Raw genomic sequence first — 24,882 nt, 5'->3', positions numbered from 1 at the left:
AAATTTGATACATTGTTTTCATTATGTTCAATTCCTTTGCTTCACAAAAGTGTTGCATTTGTCTTGAGAGACGGTGAATAGGAAGATCAGTATTCAAGGCACACTCATGTCAAATTGAATGGCAGTACAAAAACTGTCCCAATAAATTAATTTTTCATTTTTATAGTGCCAGCATTGGGAAAGCCACGCCTATAGCAATGCTAGCACTTCAATCTCAACTGATTCCAAACTCTAGAACCCGTTACCCAGGCCGAATAAATCCAGTCGAAGTCATTTCTTGCTCAGAAGCCGTATTTTCAATTTTCTTTTTCTTTTTTGTGTGTAAAAAAAAAAGAGACAAATCATAAAGTGCGGGTCAACTGCAAAGAGCTGTTCATGTTTTTCTATTTCTTCTCAATGACATATTTTTACCTCAATTCTAAAAATAAAAAAAATAAAAAAATACTTGGATGTCAAAGGTCAACTTGAGGGGGATCGGAACAGGGGGGTAGGACGGGGTACATTATTCAAAATAACAGGGAGTGGTGATTTGGGCAAAGGTTGGTGCTTGCTTTCCTAAAAAGCTCACTCAGCTGTGCATTCTGTGTGTGTCAGAGTTGCTACTTCTCAGAATGCGTTCAACTACACATCACAGGGAGCCCTGAATGAGGAAAGAAAGAAAAAATTGTCTTACTGTTTGGGCACACGCTCAACAGACTTCTACAGACACTGTATGTATCTAGAACTGTGCAATTTACTGGTCTGCATATCACTAACTAACTGCCACTGGTTCTGTCTCACAGGGGACTTAACAATATTAACCAGAAGAAAAAGTCAACATCATAAACATTTTGACTATGGCACACTATACAATCAGACTTTTTACTATACAGTATAAATTCATTTTTCAAAACGATTGCTAGATATTTCTAGAAAAAAATGCATAGGGCTGTTTTCAAGTGATATCATAAACATTGTCACTGAATGTAATAGTTATTAATAATCATGTTTAAATCCATTTTATGTCATTCTAATCCGCTATGGCTGTGACCACCGCTACCCAGCCCCTTCCTAAACTGAACAATGCAGTAGATGACATATGTTACTGATTCCAAAAAGTATTACCAAGAGTAACATTAAATATGAATGGTGATCAAAACAGAAAAAGAGGACATTTAAAAGATCCAGATCCAGAAAGATAAGATATCTATAAAGATATAGATCCCTAGAGTATGCGTCTATCGTAATGCAGTTTGAAATGGCTGCCAGGTACTGAGTGAGACTGAAGGTGATAAGACTCTCTGTAATGCTACTCTGTACTGAGTGTCCGACAGGGAGTTAGTAACAGTACTGGGAGTTTTAATAGTTAGCTGGCAGAGGAGTGAGAGGGAGTGAGTATCAGAGACAAGGGACAGGGGATTGGGGGAGGGTGTAATCTGTGGGCATGGGCAATTGTGTTCAACTCATCCACGGAATGATAATGAGGGGGTGAATGGGAAAATAAAGGAGAGGGGAGAGGCCCTATAGCTCACCCTAAGATCTCCCTGCTCTCTCTCGTTATAAAGCTGCGCAGTTTAGCCCGACGGTTTAGCCATCCTACAACTGTGTGATAAAAGATTGAACAAAAAAAAACAAAAAACGTCAGTACTTGCATTGTCATAGCAGGTATGTTGTGCTTAGGATGAGTTATGGTGAGTTTAGGACAGGCTTGTTTAGATGTAAACAGTGTGAGAGAACTGTGAGGGGCTTCTTTAGAAATAAGCGGTATCTCTGTTGTTCTAGCGTCGTCTGTGCGGGTTGGTACTAGGTACCGCTAAGCAGCTGCCTTTGTGATAACCCGTTTATTTTTCTTCCTTCTTTTTAATAAATGTATTTACTTGGGAGGAGGCAGGGTTTGTGAACCTCGATGTTCTCTTTAGATTTACTGTCATAATTGACATTCAGTGCTACATATCTAATTAGATTGACATGTTAAAAGTCGGTTCACGCTACAATGCCAAAGGATTGTTGTCCGCGTACGTATATCCTGTCGTGTATAACAAACAAAAAATAGCTTTCTCAGGTATGCTTTCTAAAAATGAAAAGATAAAATTTGGCTTCTCTTCAAGAAATTACATGTGTAGCTTTAAATATACAATTTCCTATGAGCAGCGGCCTAAAGAGTATTCAAATATTTTTTTTGTCTGCAAATAAATCTCAGGACATCCTCTGGGTTGAAAAATAATCAAATAAAATCCCAGCAATTAAAATAAAAAGTCAAACAAATTTAAAATGACTAAATAAAAATGTACCTGCACATGCCAAAATATTACAAAATCCATTAAATACAGAAATTATTGCACAGTTAAAGGCTCCACATATGTTATCATTTAATTCAGCCTCTGACCGACCGTTAAAAAGGACCTTTAGCCAAATGAGGCAGTTTAGATCGGCTTCAATTGGTGTTAATATTTGTTTGTTTGTTTAATTGTTTTTCTCGGTTGGCAGTTTCTCAGGCAAAAACATAAAATTAACCCAAAATTCGATATTTAAGAAAAAGAGTATCCAGCTACCCCTTTTTGTATTTTTGTATTAAGTCAATGTGTGGCGAAAGAGGCAAAATAGGAAAATCTGGCTTAGCTTCTCTCGGCTTGCTCAATTTTGACCTCGTTGGTCATCAAATGTTCCCCGTGCCACTTTTTCATGTGTTTCTCGAGAGTGCTGTACACGCTGAAGGGCATTTGGCAAATGTCACAGCGGTACACTTCCTTACCCATCTGCCCGTGGGTCTTCATGTGGCGGGTGAGCTTGGAGCTCTGGGCGCAGGCGTAGTTGCACAGCTCGCACTTGTAGGGCCTCTCTCCCGTGTGGCTGCGCCGGTGCACTGTCAGGTTGCTGCAATTCTTGAACACCTTGCCGCAGTACTCGCAGGTGTCGCTCCGTCTGCTCTCCTTGGAGCTGGGCCGGCCAGGTCCCGGGCCCCCCAGGTGAGGGGTGCTGCCCCCGCTGGCTGTGCCGCTGCGCCCCGACAGGCCGCCATCCAGGAGGTCCCCGGGGGGCGTGGAGAAGCGCAGGCTGCCGTTCTCAGACGAGTGCTCAGAGGAGGTGCCGAAGGGAGATTGTCTGGAGTGGGTAAAGCCCAGGAAAGGGTCTTTGATGAAGTGTCGTGAGGCAGCGTATCCCACCAGCCACTGGGAGTAGACGTTCTCGGAGGGGATGAGGGGCGCCGAGGGCATTTCCAGGTCCTTCTCAATCTTGATCCTCTTGTTGGAGGAGTTGGACAAGCAGGGGCTGGTGATGGGAGTGGGTTTGCGGGGGAACAGGCCTGAGAAAGAGTCGCCGGAGCCACAGTTCCTGCCATTGACCGTGGGCTTCTGGTGGTCCCTTTCCATCTGGTGGTGATGGTGCTCCCTCTCCATCTCTCCCACCACAGAGTCCTCATCCCCAGTGTCCCGCTGCCCGTCGGACCCCCTCTTGGAGAAGAGCATCCGATTTTTACGATTGTCGACTATCAAGTTATTGTACTGCTGTATAGTGCTCAGGCCCACACTCTCCACCATCTTGCCGAGAGAGAGGGCATTCTTCTCGTCTGATGGCGGCTTGGAGCCGTTCTCACGGTTACGGTAGAACTCCATGTTGTCCATGCTGAAGTTTGACACCGGCCTGCTCTCATTCTCCGGCTCCTCTTCCTCCTCCTCCTCTTCCTCCTCTTCGCCCTCACCCCTGAAGTCTCCATCTCGGTTCTTCATGCCCTCTCCTGTCACGTCGCTGGTGCCCGGCTCCGGTGAGCTGGTGGTGGAGAGCCCGTCGTCAGACCGTCCTGTCATGGAACCAGACTTATGCATGTGTGTTTTCATGTGTCTCTTCAGCTTGCTGGCCTGGGAGCAGGCATGGTCACACAGCTGACACTTATAGGGCTTCTCCCCGGTGTGGCTCCGCCGGTGGACCACCAGGTTACTCTGGAACTTGAAGGTCTTCCCACAGAACTCGCATGACTTGCTCTTGGCCTGCGTCTGGGGCGGGGTGGTGCTGTTGGGGGGCATGGGCGGCAGGGGCGGGGTGCTGAGAAAGGGCGACTTTGGGCTGGGCTGGAAGGGGTTGGGGTTGAGCAGGCGGTGCATAGGGTTGGCCCGGCTGGGCGACAGAGGAGGGGTGGCCACGTTGTTGTTCCCTGCCAGCTGCCGGAGCCGCCTGGAGAAGTCCATGGACTGGGATTCGATGGCCATCGGCGTTAGCCGCATCACCCTCTCGAAGGCACTGGGGTGCTGGGAGATGAGCCCCATTTCTTCGGCACTAAGGCGTTCCAGCCGGTGGGGGTCCAGGTGGTGGCGGGGTGGGGGGCTGACGAAGGGAGGTGTGTTGGGGAGGCCTCCGCGGTTCTCCATGAAGCCTGGTGGGGGCTCTCGGAGCATGGGCCCGGTCATCCTCAGCAGGTGGAAGGGGTTGCTCTCTCCCAGGAAATTGGTGAGGGGAGACTGGGGGATGGAGTCCTGGCCCATGGGGGGCCCGGGGATGGTGATGCGGGGGGTGAGCGATGCGCTGGAGGGGTTGGATTCCAGGTAGATGCGGATGCCGTGGGTGTTCTGGGCGTGCTGTAGAAGGAACCAGGCGCTGGGGAAGTGCTGCTTACACGTGGTGCAGATGTAGCTAGAAGGCTCATCCCTTCCTCCTGCAACACAGGAGAAACACACACCAGAAAGGAAAATGATTAAAACATATTTTACAATGAATTAAAAGGCAGTGACTTTACATCTATCTGAGGAATTCTATTTAGATTTGTGTATAAAGGTATTTGGAAGTCAGTAAAAATCAAGCAAAATGCATCCTCATGATGACCTGGCAAGTGACACTTTGCTTCCTGAAAGTCCAACATCCTGAAAACGTAAATGCTAACATGCAAAACATTTTGGGACTGCGGACTAATGGTCGAAGGTTTTCGAGTGGTGTTTTCCTTTAAATGGATTTGTGGCGAGTGTGTTTGTATTTCAGATGCCGTAGCTCCTTACAATAAGCATATTTCATCTGCATGAGGAGAACAGCATGACAGAGTAAAACAGTTGAAGCACAACGTGGATATCTGACAGCGTTCGCGGGACGGAAAGTCACCGCTGAGAAACGTGGCTATCACCCGGTCATGTGTTGATTTGTACAAAGAGTGGAACTTTGCAGAGAAAGAGCTGTCGGACACACTTTTGTTATCCGCATCATATTTGCCTAATACCTCTAGTAGTGGAAACATCATGTTGTCACATAAATGGGACATACGTATCAGGCTTTTGACAAGTGCATTACCATAGTGACTGTGGATTGGACTGCCGAGGTGGGAACACTGTATCCACCGGTTTAAGTGCTCTTTAATCTCTCCTCCTTACAAATCGCTGAATTATTACACCATGCAAGTGCGTGTGTGCACGTTTTTGTGTGTGTGTGTGTGTGTGTGTGTGTGTGTGTGTGTGTGTGTGTGTGTGTGTGTGTGTGTGTGTGTGTGTGTGTGTGTGTGCGTGTGTGTGTGCGTGTGCGTGTGCACGCTCGTGTGTGTGTGTGTGTGTGTCTTTAAAACCCATGAAGTCCTCCAAACAGAGGGACTTTAATCGTCACGGAGACAGAGACGCCAAAGTAATATGGCTCTATAGTAAGAAAGTACAACTTAAAGTGTGATTTAAGGAACTCTTATCACTTTCCAACCAATAAAGGCACAGTGCCGCGAGGGAGGAACAAATAAAAAAGGAAGAAAAAGGAAGGGAGGAAAATAAAGACTAACATGGTGGTGCATCAAGACAAATGACTGCTAATAGAAGGAGAAAACGGATGGAGAGATTGAAACATAAATGTTTACTGGTCTTGGGGTTGTAATTTTGGTATTTAAGTCATTGGTGTTTAACTGACATCCACGGGGTGCTGCGTTGTGTCATTCTAGACGCAAATTGAAGAAATCATGGCAGATGATACTTCACAGCTTTTGAGGAAAATCTTGGGTGAAGTTTTCCATGTTTCTATTGTTACAGGTCTTCTTCCTGAAATGGGTCTTCTGACCTCAATGGGAATCCCAGTATAAATAAAGGTCGGATAGAATAGAAAAATCCCAAGAGTGGTATAACTTCTTTCGCCGTGTCTATTGCTCAACATCGCAAAGGGAGAGTCACTACATTTAATAACTCTCCACACACATTAAGACGAGGGCTCAAATATTGACTCTGTCATCATTGACTTTATAGTATAACTAAGGCCTCCCTGGTTCACTGTCCTGAACATGTGAAAATATGCCCTGGGTCCATTCCACCCACACAAATGCAGGATGGAAATTTAACAATTCAACCAGCACAGACAGACATCCATCTATCAAAGCACATATCTTAGGAACTAAACCCAAAAGCTGCTTTGTCCTGATTCCCTTAGTGATTCCTCTAAGATCAATAGGGATTGGAAAGTGTAAACAGAGCTTTGGCTGTGATCAAACCAATACTGCTGTAGTAGAGAGTGAGTGAGTGAGTGAGTGAGTGAGTGAGTGAGTGAGTGAGTGAGTGAGTGAGTGAGTGAGTGAGTGAGTGAGTGAGTGAGTGAGTGAGTGAGTGAGTGAGTGAGTGAGTGAGTGAGTGAGTGAGTGAGAGAGAGAGAGAGAGAGAGAGAGAGAGAGAGAGAGAGAGAGAGAGAGAGAGAGAGAGAGAGAGAGAGAGAGAGAGAGAGAGAGAGAGAGAGAGAGAGAGAGAGAGAGAGAGAGAGAGAGAGAGAGAGAGAGAGAGAGAGAGAGAGAGAGAGAGAGAAGAGGAGAGAGAAGAGGAGAGAGAAGAGGAGAGAGAAGAGGAGAGAGAAGAGGAGAGAGAAGAGGAGAGAGAGCAAGAGAAGAGGAGAGAGAGAGAGAAGTGGAGAGGAGGAAAGAGAGACAGAGAGAGAGAGATGGGGGGTTCTAGGCCTGGTGCTCGGCATAGCTCTGTACCTTTAACCAACATGACTAATTGAAGGCCCAGCCTCTGAGTTACACATGCAGTTTGGTAATGCAAAGGGGACTTGTTACTGTGGGGACTCGTTACCGCAGCGACACAAACAAGCAGAATATCCAGCACATACAGTGGAGACGGATGCTAAACACAGAACGCCACACTCCTAGGGGATTGGGGTAAAACACACGTATAAAGTGGGAAATGGTAATTGTGCTCTTGGAAATTAGTTTCATTTATTAAATGAAAGCTTGCTGTTTTAACCTAATGCGCCAAGTTCAGAATACAGAGGAAATCATATGCTGCTGTAATTGTTTCGGTATTTGATTCAGAGGTTTGTGCCTGAGTGTATGTACATTAAGTATGAAATACTCCACACACAAAGGATCGAGAAACATATTTCTCAGATCAAACACACCATGTGAGTGGCCAGAGTGTCCTATTGTTCTACAATGTAGTGTGTCAAATAGGTTTAGCCTGTCATTGGTCCACAGGGCAGAGAGCTGCAGAGAAAGGACATATAGGAGAAGGATAGTGAACACTGGGACACAATGCAGATGTAACAGAGATGTCCGACCCAAAATACAAAGTAAATTCAGGTCACAGACATGTGAATCCATCTTATTATTATTTGAATAAAATAATCAAACAAAAAAAACTGTTATAGGGCTGCTTATGATGACATTTTTATTTTTTTGCATGTATGTAAAATTGCGAATCATGTGCATTTAGAATGTACATGCATTAAGAAATACTCACATGACTATATTTGATTTCAGTGCCACAGACCAAAGGAAATCTTCAAAAGTGTACGATACACAGAACTACTTGTTTTCTACATTATTGTCCAAGATAAAAATACATGTTGGAAAATGTCTTAAAACGTATGCTACACTGTAACCTCAACGTTCGTATAAAACAATTTCACAAATGTTTGTTTTTTTCTTCCCTGTAACACTATGATTTGCATCCTATCAATTATAGTCATCTGCGTGTCAGCTCAAAGAATGGCTCAATCAATCTGTCTGGACAGAAAACTTTTCAACCTGCCATGTCTCCTAACACTTAGAGGAATGCTGCATTGAAACAGTCTGAGTGTAAAAGTGTTTTCCCTGCTATACGTGGAGCTGTGTGGGGAAGTTATGATATGTTAATGGCTGGCTGTCTGTCTGACGTGTGTGTGCGTGCATCCGTGTGTCTGTGTGTGTGTGTGTGTGTGTGTGTGTGTCTGATGTGTGTTAAGGAAGACAAGGAACAGCTGCTCACCTCAGTACTGAAGCTCTGGCCCTGTAAACCCTTTCACTTAATTATAGTGGACACAGCATACACTCTATCACGCAGGCACACACACACACATACACACACATGCACAAACACACATAGACACCGCTTCAGGCATCTCAGGACTCTTGAAGGGCTATGCATTAACCTACCCCCTACCCTCTGCCAACACCCAGCCACGTTTCTCCCTCTCTCCCCTTCCCCATTCCACCAACATTAATCCACCCCCCCTCCCACTACGCACACACACACACAGACATAAATACACTCACAAACAATTCGCTGAAGCCCTCTCACAAACACAAATACACAAATACATTATTCCACCCTCGCTCATACAAACTCCTCAACCCCCCCAACACACTTTCCTTACTTCATCTGACAACAGCCCCCTCCCATATTTCCTCTCTCCACCCCTCCCTCCCCCACCATGTTGTTTTATGGTCAAGTCCTTTTCAAAGCCCTAATGCTCCATAAAGGAAACACAAAACACTGGAAAACAACCAAGGCATCTCTCTCTCCCTCTATCTCTCTCTCCTTCCCTTTATCTCTCTCCCTCCGACTATCTCTCTCCCCCACTATCTCTCTCTCTCTCTCGCTCCCTCCCTCTATCTCTCCCTCCCTCCCTCCCTCCCTCCCTCCCTCCCTCCCTCCCTCCCTCCCTCCCTCCCTCCGTATCTCCCTGCCTCCCTCCCTCCCTCCATATCTCTCTCCCTCCATATCTCTCTCTCCCTCTATCTCTCTCCCTCTCTCTCTCCCTCTATCTCTCTCCCTCCCTGTATCTCTCACCCTTTTGCTTTAAACTGCCTGGGTGTAAACAACACAGTCCACTCCACTTTACTGTCCGAACTTCTTCACAACAAAAGTCATCAGGGGGCCGAATGCTCATTTAATTCATTTCCACCCCACAATTAAGGAGAATGACTGTCTGCCTCTGTCCGGCATCCACTCCCTGGGATGGTATTAGTGCCCTGTGACAGAGGGAGGTAGTGGAGTGGGCCGTGAGTTTATTGAGGAGTGTTCAGTGTGAATCCTCCCGGGGGGAAGGAGTCCGACGCAGATGGCAAATAAAGTATGCAGCCCGAGGCGAGAGCACATTATGCTAATTCTAATGTCAGCTGTACTTTAATATACAGCTCTATTTAATCACCCCATTATTTCCCATTTCCATATGAAAAAAAAGGAGAGAACGAGGGAGTGGGAGAGAGAAAAAACCTGCGGCACTGCTCTCACTCACTCACTGCTCTCACTCACTCACTCACTGCTCTCACTCACTCACTCACTGCTCTCACTCACTCACTGCTCTCACTCACTCACTCACTGCTCTCACTCACTCACTCACTGCTCTCACTCACTCACTGCTCTCACTCACTCACTCACTCACTCACTCACTGCTCTCACTCACTCACTGCTCTCTCTCACTCACTGCTCTCACTCACTCACTGCTCTCACTCACTCACTCACTGCTCTCACTCACTCACTGCTCTCACTCACTCACTCACTGCTCTCACTCACTCACTGCTCTCACTCACTCACTGCTCTCACTCACTCACTGCTCTCACTCACTCACTCACTCACTCACTCACTCACTCACTCACTGCTCTCACTCACTCACTCACTCACTGCTCTCACTCACTCACTCACCGCTCTCACTCACTCACTGCTCTCACTCACTCACTGCTCTCACTCACTCACTCACTCACTCACTCACTCACTCACTCACTCACTCACTCTCACTGCTCTCACTGCTCTCACTCACTCACTGCTCTCACTCACTCACTCACTGCTCTCACTCACTCACTGCTCTCATTCACTCACTGCTCTCACTCACTCACTCACTGCTCTCACTCACTCACTGCTCTCACTCACTCACTCACTCACTCACTGCTCTCACTCACTCACTGCTCTCACTCACTCACTCACTGCTCTCACTCACTGCTCTCACTCACTCACTCACTGCTCTCACTCACTCACTCACTGCTCTCACTGCTCTCACTCACTCACTGCTCTCACTCACTCACTCACTCACTGCTCTCACTCACTCACTGCTCTCACTCACTCACTCACTGCTCTCACTCACTCACTCACTCACTCACTGCTCTCACTCACTCACTTACTCACTCACTCACTCACTCACTCACTCACTCACTCACTCACTCACTAACTCACTGCTCTCACTCACTGCTCTCATTCACTCACTCACTCACTCACGCACACACACACATTCTGAAAAAACTGATACACAACCAGAAATGGTTAGACTTGGATCGTGACTTGAAGGAGAACTGCTTCACCACCAATAGAGATATCACATCCTCTCACACTGTAGAGAGGAACCGCTGTACTGCCAGTCTCCCTCAACCAGACAGACAGATACCACTTTACCATAACTCTCTCAAGAACAGACTCCCATTTCACCATGACCATTTCTCACTCTACTACCAAGCCCAAGAAAGAAAAGACTAAAACTCCACTTCTCCAAGAGAGAAAAGTTCCCTAAGTATAATGAGAAGAGACTGTGGGCTTCTTCTCCCTGAGTTGGTGGGAGTTTTAAAGAAGCAGTAAGGGAGAGAGTAATGATCTTGTTTTCCATGGGACAAACTCCCATTGTGAAACAGCTGCTGCATGGAGAGGAGAGAGAGGGAGAGTGGGGAGAGAGAGAGACAGAGTGGGGAGAGAGAGGAGAGAAGATGGGGAGAGAAAGGGGAGCGAGAGGAGAGAGAGAGGAGATACGAGAGAGAGAGGGGAGAGAACAAGGTGAGAGAGGGGAGAACAGGGAGAGAGAGGGGAGAGAACAGGGATAGAGAGGGGAGAGAACAGGGAGAGAGAGGGGAGAGAACAGGGAGAGAGAGGGGAGAGAACAGGGAGAGAGAGGGGAGAGAACAGGGAGAGAGAGGGGAGAGAACAGGGATAGAGAGGGGAGAGAACAGGGAGAGAGAGGGGAGAGAAGAACAGGAAGAGAGAGAGGGGAGAGAGAGGGAAGAGAGAGGGGAGAGAAATGGAAGAGAGAAGGAAGAGAACGGGGAGAGAGAGGGGAGAGAGAGGAGAGAGAGAGGAGAGAGAGAGAGGAGAGAGAACGGGGAGAGAGAGGGGAGAACAGGGAGCGAGAGGGGAGAAAACAGGGAGCGAGAGGGGAGAGAACGGGGAGAGAGTATGGGAAGAGAGAGGGGACACCACTGTGTGTGTCATCCATGGACACTGCCTCGCTCCACGCTAAGCCCCTGATTCAATTAGCTAGAAATTATGGCTAATAACGATCTTAGGTTTCCAAACAGGCCGTGTCAAATGCTGCATGCCAATATGGGCTTTAGGAGCACACACACACACTTGCATGAACGCACACCCACAGGCATGCACTTATGCACACGTGAATGAACACATACACATATACACACGTACACACACACAGCAAAGAGACAGAGGTCCCAGATTCCCTATAGTCTCAACACAGATGAGTTGCCAAGGAGACATGAGACATTGACCAATCACTGTCCAGGCTGGCAGAACCATCGTGTTATCCAAAGCAGGTAATTTACAAAGCCTTCTCTTCTCACACAGCTAACTTCCTCGATTGTGACATATCTAACCAATCACATCTCAGTCATTTCCTCTCTCCAAGCAATGAAAATGAGGGAGAATGCAGTAAATTGGATGTCTGTGTTTGTACGTGAATCACACAAAATAACCGCGACTAAGTTTCGCCACTGTTGGGTTTTCATTGTTATCCGACCGCATTTAGGAGATTAAAATAAAAGCTCAGAATCATTACTCCGTATCATTTTAGTCGTAGGAGGGAGAGAGAAAGAGGAGGGAGACAGACAGAGGGCGAAAAAGAAAAAAAAACAGAATAGTCATTTTCATTCATTTGGCAAATTTGCATTCACTTGTCGTTATAAGCCTTGGTTTGTGTGGTGTTTTGAAAAACAAAAAGATGCAAAAAGAGAGAGAGAGAGAGAGAGAGAGAGAGAGAGAGAGAGAGAGAGAGAGAGAGAGAGAGAGAGAGAGAGAGAGAACGAGAGTGGGATTTTTTTACAAACTACCGAACCAAATTGTAATAGCTGTTGACAAAGGGGGGGCCACCATCCGCCCCCCAAAAAATCTCCTGGAATTTGAGAGATCTTCTTCGACAACACAATAAAAGATCGGGGTGCTAAACTGATGAGGAAGCTGCGCAGGGGAGGAGACAAAGCTCTATAGGATCTTCTAATGAGGTGTTCATTTGCTGACATTGGTTTTTACTGTGGGGACTTCATTTAGGCTGTCATTAAGCCATTATCCAGCGTAAAGAAGTCTGCCGTCCTGTAACAGCCCTGGTTGGTTCTGGAAGCCCTTTCTCATTCTATTAGTGGAAGCGTGCCGTGTTGGGCTGGCCCGATGCCTGTGTTTGGTTTGGCCCGCGTTCACACACATCTTTGGCAGGAGGGCTGTTGGATGGCTTACAGAGGGAGAGGGATAGGGAAAGATGGAGAGAGGGTAAAGCGCGAGAGAGGAATGTAAGAGAGAGACAGCAAGGGAGGGGAGAAAGCGGGAGAGGAGGAGATATGAATAGTCGTAGTGTGCTGACATGCTGGATCTGTGAGCGGGGGGTTGTCCATCCATTGAATAAAAGAAAGGGATTGAAGTATACAAACTCCATCATTCTTATTTCCTCTCAGACTATTAAATATTTTCATAATTTAATAATTGTTCAATAATCCGTTTCTAAATATTTAAATTATAAATATGGGCAGGAATGCCCTAAATCTGAAATTAAATAGAATTTATTTTATAATACTTTCCTAAACTCTAAGGGGGAACTAAATATTATGGAACCTCAATGTAATAATTTAGCATCTTTTTTTGATTTTTGTAAGTATATGACTGTGAGTGTGAATGTGAGTGTGTGTTCTGTGTGTGTGTGTGTGTGTGTGTGTGTGTGTGTATGTGAAATAAATATAATATTTTGAATGCCACCAGAAGAGCACATCAAACACATGTAATTGTCAGACATAATTCCCGTCTGTCCAGATAGAGTGGATTAATCAAGGTTTTTGCATGCTCCACCGCAGAGGGATACAGGGACAAGTTTACATGTGTGTGTGAGCAGGGACACACATATAATACTTTCCTCAATTCTGGGGGGGGAAACTAAATATCAAAGTATATATACGTGTGTGTGTGTGTGTGTGTGTGTGTGTGTGTGTGTGTGTGTGTGTGTGTGTGTGTGTGTGTGTGTGTGTGTGTGTGTGTGTCTGCGTGCCAATGCATTTTGTCTGTGAGTTCGCACGCAAACGCACGCACACACGCACACACACACACACACAAACGCACGCACGTACACACACACCCACACCCACACCCACACACACACACACACACACACACACACACTGAATTCAGATCTGGGTTTGCGACAGTGTAGCCTGTGTCTGGTTTCCTCCTTAGAGACTGCTGGTGGGCAGGAAACAGAAACAGACAGAGGGAGAAGGTAAATGAGGACTGTATGCATTCTGTTAAAATGCATTCCAAATGGCAATCATTCCCTATAAAGTACAGTACTATGGCCCCTGGTCAAAAGTAGTGCTCTATATAGGAAACAGGGTGTCATTTGGGACACATTAAAAAGACTCCTCTCCAGCCCTGCATCCTGCTATGATTAATACCATTGTATAGCTCTGCTCTGTTCTGTTCTAACCAGGGAGGCAAGAGGTGGGTGGGTGGGTGGCTGGAGAAAGGAGAAGGGGACGGAGCTGCCTGCCTGCCGCACTGCATTGTGGGAGCTCCCCTGCTGTTGGTCCCTGGAGTGTTGTGATGTGCGCTCTTCAAAAAGCCTCATGTCAGCGCCGCTGCCTCATTTAAAGGCAGACTCCCCCCCCCCATTTGCATCTCCCCACGTCTAACAGGAGCAGCCATATGTCGTCAAGACAAAAAAACAAAAAAAAACACAAGACAATGGTGACAAATAAATTGGCACATTACCCTTCCCCCATCCCATTTTCATTTTTTCCAGGCTGTCAACAAAAAAATAAACATCTGAAGAAGAAGAAGGGAGAAGAAGGGGGAAGGAAAGAAGGAGAAAGAGATGGGGCGGGGGGGGGGGGGGGGGGGTGTGAGAATGACCTGTAGGCAGCCAGTTCCATCCCTCTATCCAAACAAAACAAACCAACCAAAAAGCAGGAGAATGGTCCGTGTTGAGGGGGAATGCTCAGGCATGATGATGTGAAGAGAGCAGCAGTCAGTAGGATGCCATTTATCTGGACAGGAAGCATGTAGAACTGAAACAGGTTGACATCAATCACAGAACACATCCAGGATAAAATACAGGCTAGGACGTTAATTTACCATCTCCTAGTAAATGAACGTCTCTCTCACGCACACGCACGAGCACACACACACACACAGAGAGAGAGGGAGAGAGAGACACCACTACACAGCCCTGGCGGCCTTAGTGTGCAGCAACGAATAAAAATGCTCATTACGGAATGATTTGAGTTTTCACTATGATTCAATTTGCAGTAATTACTGTGGCCGGCGCTAATAAAAAAACGGCTACAAAACGCGAAGGTCAACTACCAGTTAGGAGTGTTCATTTTCATCTCAATGTATTCATCCTCACCCGGCTAATGGCCCAATTTTCTCCCCTCGCTCCTCAATAAATATTGCTGGAATTACAGGTTAAATAGCTAAATTAAATCACAGCTATTATAGTAGGCTGCAGTGCACCCGCTTGGCTCGGCTGCATGTGGCTGAGGGAGGGAGGGAGATAGGGAGGGAGGGAGGTGGACGGGGGCTAGCCTCTCCATGTACAATTACTGGGGAAGTGCCAATCGCCAGACAGTGCACGATTAATGTCACGAGTGCTGGGGCCATCAAATTATTACATTCATTCTCTCACCAGGCCTTTTGCGCTAGCCTGGAAATAAGACAAATGCAGAGAGAGGCCCGTGTTATTGCGAGACCAACTAGGCTCTATTTGTCACGCTTTGTGAGGCGATTGGGGAGGAGAGGGAGGGAGGTTATGGAGGGAGGACAATAATAAAGCTAATTATTATATGAGTAACAGACAATTCCCAGCCCCTTATTTTCGAGGTAATTGATTATGAATTGTTCTCAGGGTGTACAGTCCACAGTATACGGTTATTACATTGGTCGGGGTGGAGGGGGAAGGGACGAGGCGCCATTGGAGTTCAGCAGAGTCCTCTGTAATAGTCGACATGAGTAACGGTAGTACGACTAAGCTACCAGGACCCAATAAATCCTATATGAATCAGATCTGAGTAGGAAGACTCTTTGACTCACTCAACACTGCTGTTATGTAGCCACCTTTCACACTTCCACACACACACACACACACACACACACACACACACACACACACACACACACACACACACACACACACACACACACACACACACACACACACACACACACACACACACACACACACACACACACACACACACACACACACAAAGACTTGGGAATGTTCATACAGAGAATTATAAATCAATGAGCAAATATACAACACCGTTTTTTGAAGAAAAAAAAGGTTCCAAAAGGGTCATACCTGGAACCTTAAGGGTTCTACCTATAACCAAAAAGGGTTCTTCAAAGGGTTCTCCTACGGGTACAGCCGAAGAACCATTTTAGGTTCTAGATAGCACCCTTTTTTCTTAGAGTGTACAAATCTACTCTCTCTACAGTATGTGTTCCAATGATCACCTAAGAGATCAACAAAGTGTGTCCGTGTGTGTGTGCACAGTTGTGTGACTGCTTGCTCACGCTTATGAACTGTGTATGTGCGTTCGTGTGGGAGATGGGCGAGAGAGAGAGGTTGCGGGGGATAGGTCACAAGGGAGGGTAAATCCCACTTCAAACCTGTCCGTCCTGTTCACCAGAGCTTAGAGAGATAACCTTGGGATCTTCGTGCTGTTTTAACCTGGCTCTCTAAAGCCAGCCGCGGCCCTTTGAACTACACAAGGTTCTCACACTAAGATGCTTACATTATTAAGGCTCCAGATTATGTTCATTTTATTCCCCTTACCTTCACACCACACTCCTTACTATGCCCTTGTTCTTTTTTTGCCTTCTCTCTCTCTCTCTCTCTCTCTCTCTCCCTCTCTCTCCCTCTCTCTCCCTCTCTCTCCCTCTCTCTCTCTCTGCCCTCCTTCTCTCTACCTTCCTCTTTCCATCTCACACCCCTTCCTCTATAGCTTTCATTCCACTGAGATGCCTTAATCGCAGCATGGCAGCCTAAGAAAACACCAAAGAACTCTGGTAACTGCATCAATAGGCTGACTACAGTATTATCCTCAGCCAACCAAAGGCACCGTAAGCCCCTGTTCATTTACATACAGGAAGTTGAGCCGTCATAGCCCTAAGAACAGGGACACAGTCAGCCAGCCGGGCCTGTGTGTGTGTGTGTGTGTGTGTGTGTGTGTGTGTGTGTGTGTGTGTGTGTGTGTGTGTGTGTGTGTGTGTGTGTGTGTGTGTGTGTGTGTGTGTGTGTGTGTGTGTGTGTGTGTGTGTGTTCCCGGGGCGTCCTCTTTAGAACCCCTCCCTCCTCCTCCTCCTCCACTGGAAGGAGTCAATGTCACCACACACTCATTTGCATTTAGAACAAAGATGACACAGGGCTAGGGGCGCGAGGTGGTGCCTCCCAGCCGTCCACTGCGCTTGTCAAACGTTTCCTGACATTTCTTGCATTATTAAGCCCTGGGCTTCATTACCATGCCTATGATCTGGAGAGGTCCCCAAGCCCCCTGGTTCCTCACCTTGAATCACTAATATCTTGTTTATGACTATCATAGCAAATCGCATAGAGGCAACAATTACATGCAAATCAGATCAGGCCGTGTGTGTGTGTGTACAAAGCTTGGAGGTTCTTGCATTGATACACACACCCATGCAGAACAGTTACCTAGGGTAGTAAACATATGCTGTAGTGTGTATGGCCTAATCCTAAACTGAATACAATTGTTCCTGTATTCACTGTTACAGTTCCCAGTGTGTGAGAGAGGGAGAGAGGGAGAGAGAGAGAGAGAGAGAGAGAGAGAGAGAGAGAGAGAGAGAGAGAGAGAGAGAGAGAGAGAGAGAGAGAGAGAGAGAGAGAGAGAGAGAGAGAGAGAGTGCCAGTAGAGGCTGCTGAGGAGATGACGGCTCATAATAATGGAATCACACACACATGTGGTTGATACCATTCCATTCACTCCATTCCAGCCATTTTTATGAGGCATCCTCCCCTTAGCAGCCTCCACTGGTGTGTGTGAGAGAAAGAGAGAGAGAGAGAGAGAAAGAGAGGGAGAGAGGCGGCAGAGGCGAGGGGAGCAGGGCATCATGGGTGATTTACTAAGTGTAAATGAGGCAGAGGAAACTGCCAGCAGCTGTTTTTTAGTGCCTGTTTGACACACTCATCTCTCTCTCTGTCCAGAGGCTGGGGTGGACAGACCAAGAGACACACACACACACACACACACACACACACACACACACACACACACACACACACACACACACACACACACACACACACACACACACACACACACACACACACACACACACACACACACACACACACACACACACACACACACACGGATAATGCCCGAGAAGACGGTGTTTGGAGGATACATTGACACGGGTGTGGTTAGACCCGAGACTAAGTCAAGGGCCAGCAAACCATGCCAATATATCCTCCAAACACCGTCTTCGAGGGCATTATCACTTTTATACAACGGGTTACCAACATATTCAAATAACGATTGACATATTTTCATTGAAAACATTATTTTGATGAATTAATTCATACTATTTCATCCTTCCACAAGATATAGTCCCGAAACAAAGCTAAGGATGCTACCCAAGTCGGCTGGTCGTTCGTTCTATTGGTTCGGTTGCCAGAGACGCGACCCGGTCGTTCAGTATCTATGGATACCCAGTCGTTCGTTCTAAATGTTCCATTGTCATACTGGCTGGCAAAATTCTTGTCCCTTCTAAGCTAGCTAGCCAACTACGGCTAACTCACAGTCACGTCAAACAGTGCAGACAGAATAACAACAGTAGCTGCATTTGTTTAAGCTGTTTTCTAGTGACATTTATTTGGATACATCCATAACAATGAGCTAAGGAGGCTCGATTTCGCCTGGCATAGAAAATGTGCTCTCTCGTCAGGACACTGTTGTTCATAGGAGCTAGCCAACAACACAGCTAACACAATCACTTCCAACTGAAGCTGGAAAGACTGCAAACTAGCTGCACTTCAGTCATCGTTTAACCTTTTCTCGATTGACATTTCCTTGTATAAATCCATAAAAATGATGCCAGCTGATTCATGATTTCGACTGGCTGAGAAACGTCCCGACTCCCTACCCCTACAGGTTCATTACTACAGGACAGTTGGAGATCGAATTTGAATGGTGAAACAATGTTGCAAATATCGGAGAGACAGACAGCAAGGTTTATACAAGTCGCCGCTGTTGAAAACTAAATGTTAGTCTAAAAGAAATGTGAGATAATGTCTAGATGCTTTTTATAGTGAAGATCAAGTTCATAAATTGCCTGGCTGGGCTGATGAGACAGAGGATTGAGCAGTCAGATGGAACAGAGTAAATAAGCATTTTAACATCATAGATTTAGCCGGTGGTAACTTGTGGAATAGACACCGGCAGGAATGCGCTTTTAACCAATCAGCATTCAGGATTAGACCGACCCGTTGTATAAACACACGCACATACGTACACAAACACAGTAGACATCTGCTTCCCATTCTCTAACCCAGGCCAGGCCAGACCAGCTAAATCCTCCTGTGGATAGCTTCACTTCAGTGGGATCAACGCACTCTGCACTCACACACCCTGTCTATTGCAGTCTTCCTTCTCTCTTCCTCATCCCTCTCTCTACGCAGTTGGACACCCCTCCTATTCACCTCTCGCTCTATCTCCCTATTGCTCTTTTCCTCATCCCTCTCTCTGTGCAGCTTATTCATCTATTTCGCTCTGTCTATTGCCCTCTACCCTTCCTATTCATGCCTTACTCAATCTCTCTATGTACCCTCCTCCCATCTTTCCTTTCTTTCATCAAAGTACTTTTATAGTATGGGGACAGGGGAAGAACGGTTCTGTGTGTGAAGTTGTACTATAAAAACAGTCTGTTTTTGTTTGTTTTAATTAAGTGGTTTGAGTGTGTTAATTGCTTAATATCACTAAATCGTCATTTTGAAGTGGGTGTAATGTCTCTACAAAAAATGAAATAGAGGACCAGACAAAAACTTTAATTAAAAAAGCTAATTTGAGGAAATGAAAAAAAAGATATAACAATATCCAACGCTTATTTAATTTGAGCGCAGTAGCTCAGCACTCAGCGAAACATCTAGTTAGCAGAGCGGTGAATAAATGTGGTGTAATGGAGATGTTGGTAAACTTGAATGTAGACTACATTACATTCCCACAGAGACAAATGATTCCTTGGGAAACCAGCAGACGTCTACACAGCTAGCCTCCCCGCAGACACTTGTGGCTTCAAACCAAAACGTGCTCGACACAATAGGCTTCCCTGAAACTCCTTTAACATTAACATTACCCATAGACGCTCGACTTCATGTCATACGGTCTTTAATAGGATCATATTCATGTCCATTTCTCGGAGCGGTGGGGGGGGGGGGGGGGGGGGGGGGGGGGTGAGTCTGACAATTGACATGAAATCTATGTGTCTGTCAAAGATAAATTCCCTCTCTCGTTCTCTGACAAAGACACCCTTCGTTTTTTTAGGGGGGGGGGGGGGACGACACATGACATCCCCACGTCCCAGAGTGCATTGTAGTAGCTGGTCCCCATCTTCTCACGTGAGATTAGTTGAATAAAGAATTAACAGGGTCGGGAGGGGGGGGGGGGGGGGGAGAGGGGTTAGAGGGGGGGTTTGCTCCAGAATTATTTCTGATGAATTTTAAACTAACACTGAGCAGCTTAGTGAAATCAGAATGAATTAAATTCATTAGCTGAGCCTGGTGACTGTAGGTAACGTGGCGGAGGGCTGAGGCTGAGTCTGGAGCAGGCAGTAGAACTAAGCCCGACGTTCCAATAAAGGGCCGTCACTCCAACCTCAGCCTGGGGGAAGAGAGGGAGGAGAGGAGGAGAAGAGAGGGAGGAGAGGAGGAGAAGACAGGGAGGAAGGGGGTGTCGTGACTTTTAAAAGTCTGAGGATCACGGGTTCGACACCTATGGCCTGAAGGCCTAGAGTCACAGATGAGGAGGAGGAGAAGAGGAGGAAGAGGGAGAAAGAGAGAGGAAAGACTTCTCCTGCCTCTCCTGTCACATATGCTAGACTGTGGAAGGGTGGCTAACCTATAGCACAATGTACTCTGAGGGCTCACGATAGGCCTTATATAAATATGATCCATTTTTATTTCTAATGGTAGAAGCAACATAAAAGCAGTACCAATGTTATGGTATATAGGCTCTGTGTCTGTGGCCTGTTAACAAATTAGATGGATTAACAGAGAGAGTGCCAGAACGCTAATCCCACTCTTGGCCCTGAACGGACCTCATGAGGGGGGCGAGGGGATCGAGGAGGGGTACAGGAAGGAGCCCAGTGGGGGCGTAATCCCCCCGCCCCCCGGTGTCGCCCTAATCCTGCCACACGCAGGACAGGAAAGGGGGTAGGTGGAGGGAGGCAAGGAACACCAGGACAAACCTGCTACCTGCTAGGGCCCACCTGCGTGTGCTGCCTGGTAAAGAGGCTGTGTTATATCAAATTAAATAGTGTTTGTTGGGAGTTATTTTTTGTGAAATCAAATGTGTTCTTTTACGTGTACAGATTGAGTTGCAATTGTAGTGGTTTGGTTTTTAAACAAAGTTAAAACAGTGATGGAATCGGTCTTACCAATAAAGATTTTTGCGTTATCTGTATCTCTATCGTCGAAACCTGTGTAGGATTGAATGAAAATTACAAAAAAATTGAACCTATTGTCAGGTTAGGGGATAGAAGAGAAAGGGTTGTCTGTCTGGAAGTACTGTGTGGAAGCAGCCATACAGATCGTGCCATAAACCTGATTTGCACAGGAGCACAATCCAACACATTTTTGGACAGTCTCTAAAGTCCATTCCTCCCGCCAAACCTCCCCTTTAGGAAGACTGTCCAAGTGCTGTGGGCCAAGTGGGAGTCTCCTGGAACACACACACACACACACACACACACACACACACACACACACACACACACACACACACACACACACACACACACACACACACACACACACACACACACACACACACACACACACACACACACACACAGCAAGTCCTTTCCCAGATTGTGAGGTAACAGTGTACCTCTCCTCTGAGTAAGATGTATTACACCGTGGACTGACAGAGAGCCTTCCTCCACAGGAAGAAAACATTCCTTATTTTATTTCTTTCTGTTCTCCTTTCCTTTTCTGTCTGTTTTTAATGACAGCACCTCGGCTTCCATTACATTTCCAATCAACTCGTCTTTCATTTCACCATTTTCTTTCCATTATCAGGAATCATTTCTGATTATTTGATGAAAATGTGATGGCATTATTACATTGGAATTCTTATAGTTGTATACTAATTAAGACGGTTTTATTGGAATGTAGAACAAGATGGATGCCCGGATTAGCCTTCCCTCTCCCTCCGGTCCCAACTTAGCGTGTTGCTTCGCTAACCTCTCATAGACCAAGTGTCTCCATAGACCACCATGTGAAAGAAATTAGGTGGAGAGAGACACTCCTCAGATGAGAAACTGAAGAAAAAAATATATGGCACGCTTATTTGCACGGTAGTCAGTGGAAATACGATACAGTGGCGGAATTCAAGAAAATTCAGGAGAGGAGTCTGGGGAACAGGGGGGAGGAGAGGGGAGGGAAGGATGGTGATGTCATAGCTAGAAATAAAGCAAACGTTTTCCTCCTGCTTCCAGGTGCTTCCTGGTTAAAGGTTTCCTTTTACTGGGGTTACATTATTACTAGGGCCAGGAGTTTTACAGGAACCCAGGTGACATTATTACTAGGGCCAGGAGTTTTACCAGAACACATACAGAGGGATTGAGATGGAGTTTTTTAAACTGTTTGCAGGAGCTATGGTGGAGGTATAACATAATTTGGGGAGAGTAGAGACGGGGAGAGGAAGACGGGAGGTGGGGAGAAGGGTGAGTGGAGGGAATGGAGAGGGGAGCCAGGCAGGGTCGGACTGTTATGGTCAGGTTCTGTGTGTTTACACAGTGATGACAGAAAGAGAGAGAGAGAGAGAGAGAGAGAGAGAGAGAGAGAGAGAGAGAGAGAGAGAGAGAGAGAGAGAGAGAGAGAGAGAGAGAGAGAGAGAGAGAGAGAGAGAGAGAGAGAGAGAGGGGCAGAGCAGATCCAGACCAGATGAGGGTTAGAGCAGGGCATGGGGGGAGTTAGGGGAGAGAGGAGAGGGGGATGAGGAGACAGGTCTGTCCCAGAGGACCATATAAGGTTTGGATCATTACAGAGGTCCCTTCTGACAGGAGACTATCAGAGGACCAACTATGCCAAAAACCTCCACTCAGACTGTAGCAGAGGACTGAACAACACAACCAACACCAAACAAACACATATAAGGGCTACGTTCAACATCACTGCCCATTTAGGAGTGTTTAAACCTGGCTTGGCCTCTTCTTGTTTCATCAGGATTTTTTATTTTCGGTTAAGGCCAAGCTTACTCAATTAGACTGATACCAGATCATTCACAAAACAGACCAGAACGAACATAACATAACAGGCGAGAGCTCTGTTTGCTATCAGCGGCCGTTTTAGAGGTGTGGAAGGCTTGTCTTAACGAGCACCTGTAAAAGGTAATAAGGCGTACCAAACACAGCCTCACAGTGCCAGCCATTGTGCCTCTACCCATCGCCAGCTCCAAATGAGGGGAATTGCCTGCAATAATGGACTAATTACACAATCACCACTTCCTCTCTGTTCTACCCAGTCCAGCCTGGCCATACTCACTAACGTTTCAGAACAAAACACACAAATCCCATCTCTCCCCCAGCCTCTTCCCCTCTCTCCCTCTCCCCCTCCCTCGCTCTCTCTTTCTCTAAAAACAAAGGTCTTTAACAGACTGTGTAAAGGAGAATAAAACCCACAAAAGCAGGGATTGAGGGAGAGAAAGAGAGAGAGAGAGAGAGAGAGAGAGAGGAGAGAAATATAGAAAGAACTGAGAAAAAAAGGGAGGAATAGAGAGAGAGAGTCGAATCGGTTTGAGTACTGCCACAAGGCTGTACTGTACTGTCTGCTCTGCTATGCAGTGAGGAAAGGGGTCCGTCAGGGCTGTGTGTCTGGATAAGATTACACAGACATCTTAACACATACAGGCAGAGGCTCCCACTTCTCTAAACACAGCCAGTCCCCTTTTGGTCAAGGCCACGATCACTCCGCCCACACAAGGTACAGCAGATCTAAAAGCAGCCGCACATAAAAACACTCACTTTGACTTCCCCGTGAAAGCTTCACAGTGCTTCAGGACCTCTGATGGATAAATAGATCAATAAACAGTCGCCGTTGAGTATTTCAACGGAGTATTTACAGTTTGGAGAATGCCGTGTTTGGGAGTGAATGGTGTGTGCGGGAGGTTAAGTCTGTTAACAAATAAAGGGCCCTACTCAAGGCCATAAAATCCCCCTGAGTTTCCCTCTTGGGGGACAGGGATCGTATGTGGCCTTCTTAATGGTAAACGAGGCAACCTCCTCCCTCTCTCCATCCCCATCTCCCTCTCTTTCTCGGACGATAAAGACTAAGTGTCTAAGATCACGATCGGGATTAGGTTAGGAATGCAACGCTGTGCCTCTTGTATTCCCAGGCGAAAAAAGAAGAGGGTAGAAGAAAAGCGAGAGAAAGAGAGAGAAAGACAGAGAAAGACAGAGAAAGGGAGAAAGGGAGGATAGAGAGAGAGAGAGGGAGAGTGACAGAGAGAGAGGGAGGGCGAGAAAGAAGGAGAGAGAAAGGGAGAGAGGAGGATAGAGAGAGACAGAGAGAGAGAGAGAGGGAAAGGGAGAGAGAGAGACAGCGAGAGAGTGACAGAGAGAAAGGGAGGAGATAGAGAGCGAGCGAGAGAGAGAGAGAGAGAGAGTGCGGGATGAGAGAGGGAGGAGCGAGAGAGGAGAGAGGGAGGAAAGAGGGAGAGGGAGGAGAGAGAGAGGAGAGAGAGAGGAGAGAGGGAGAGAGAGAGAGCGTATGGTGGAAAAAGGCTGTCAGGCCTGTAAAGTGTGGAGAGGCTGGTAGTAGTGGGGGGTATGGCATTCACACAGCACGGCTGTCTCCATGCTAACTCAAACCAGGCCCACTCCCATAACCAGTCCAATCTGTTTTCATTTGTACGAAACAGTCCCATACCCCCCCACCCTCATTCTGACACACACACATACTGAGACAGACACACTCATACACCCCTACCCTACCCAACGGCAGCAGAAGAGGGACTTAAAAAATGTAGCTGGCCGTCTAGTCCCTTAAAGAGACAGCGTAGCGGTACCAGAACCTACACACACACGTAAACACTCTGAGGTGAGCGGAGCAACAATTCTACTGGGTGGGATGGAGTTTTAAAAAGAGAGAGAAAAACCTATATCCAAATCTATTCTAGAAACCTGAGGTGTAACTTCCTGGTATAGTATACAGTCCCGGGTCTAGAAACCTGAGTCTCTGGTACAGTACAACACAACAGGCTAAAACATGCAGAAACAAGAC

General features: G+C 46.6%; 1 protein-coding gene across 1 annotated transcript in view; it reads right to left on the bottom strand.

Annotated features, from left to right (window-relative positions):
- Window positions 1–617: 617 nt before the first annotated feature.
- bcl11ba (BAF chromatin remodeling complex subunit BCL11B a) overlaps window positions 618–24,882 on the bottom strand; it is a 42,829-nt gene continuing 18,564 nt past the window's right edge. The window contains exons 3-4 of the mRNA XM_039009117.1: window positions 2,732–4,624; window positions 618–640 (exon numbers count right to left, since the gene is read on the bottom strand). Of these exons, the coding sequence (XP_038865045.1) occupies window positions 618–640; window positions 2,732–4,624 (1,916 nt within the window). The remainder of the gene's footprint in view (window positions 641–2,731; window positions 4,625–24,882) is intronic.

This window comes from Salvelinus namaycush, chromosome 15 (genome assembly GCF_016432855.1).
Source record: "Salvelinus namaycush isolate Seneca chromosome 15, SaNama_1.0, whole genome shotgun sequence".
NCBI lineage: Eukaryota > Metazoa > Chordata > Actinopteri > Salmoniformes > Salmonidae > Salvelinus > Salvelinus namaycush.
The sequence above is the reverse complement of the archived record's forward strand: the minus strand, read 5'-3'. Positions and strand labels throughout refer to the sequence as shown.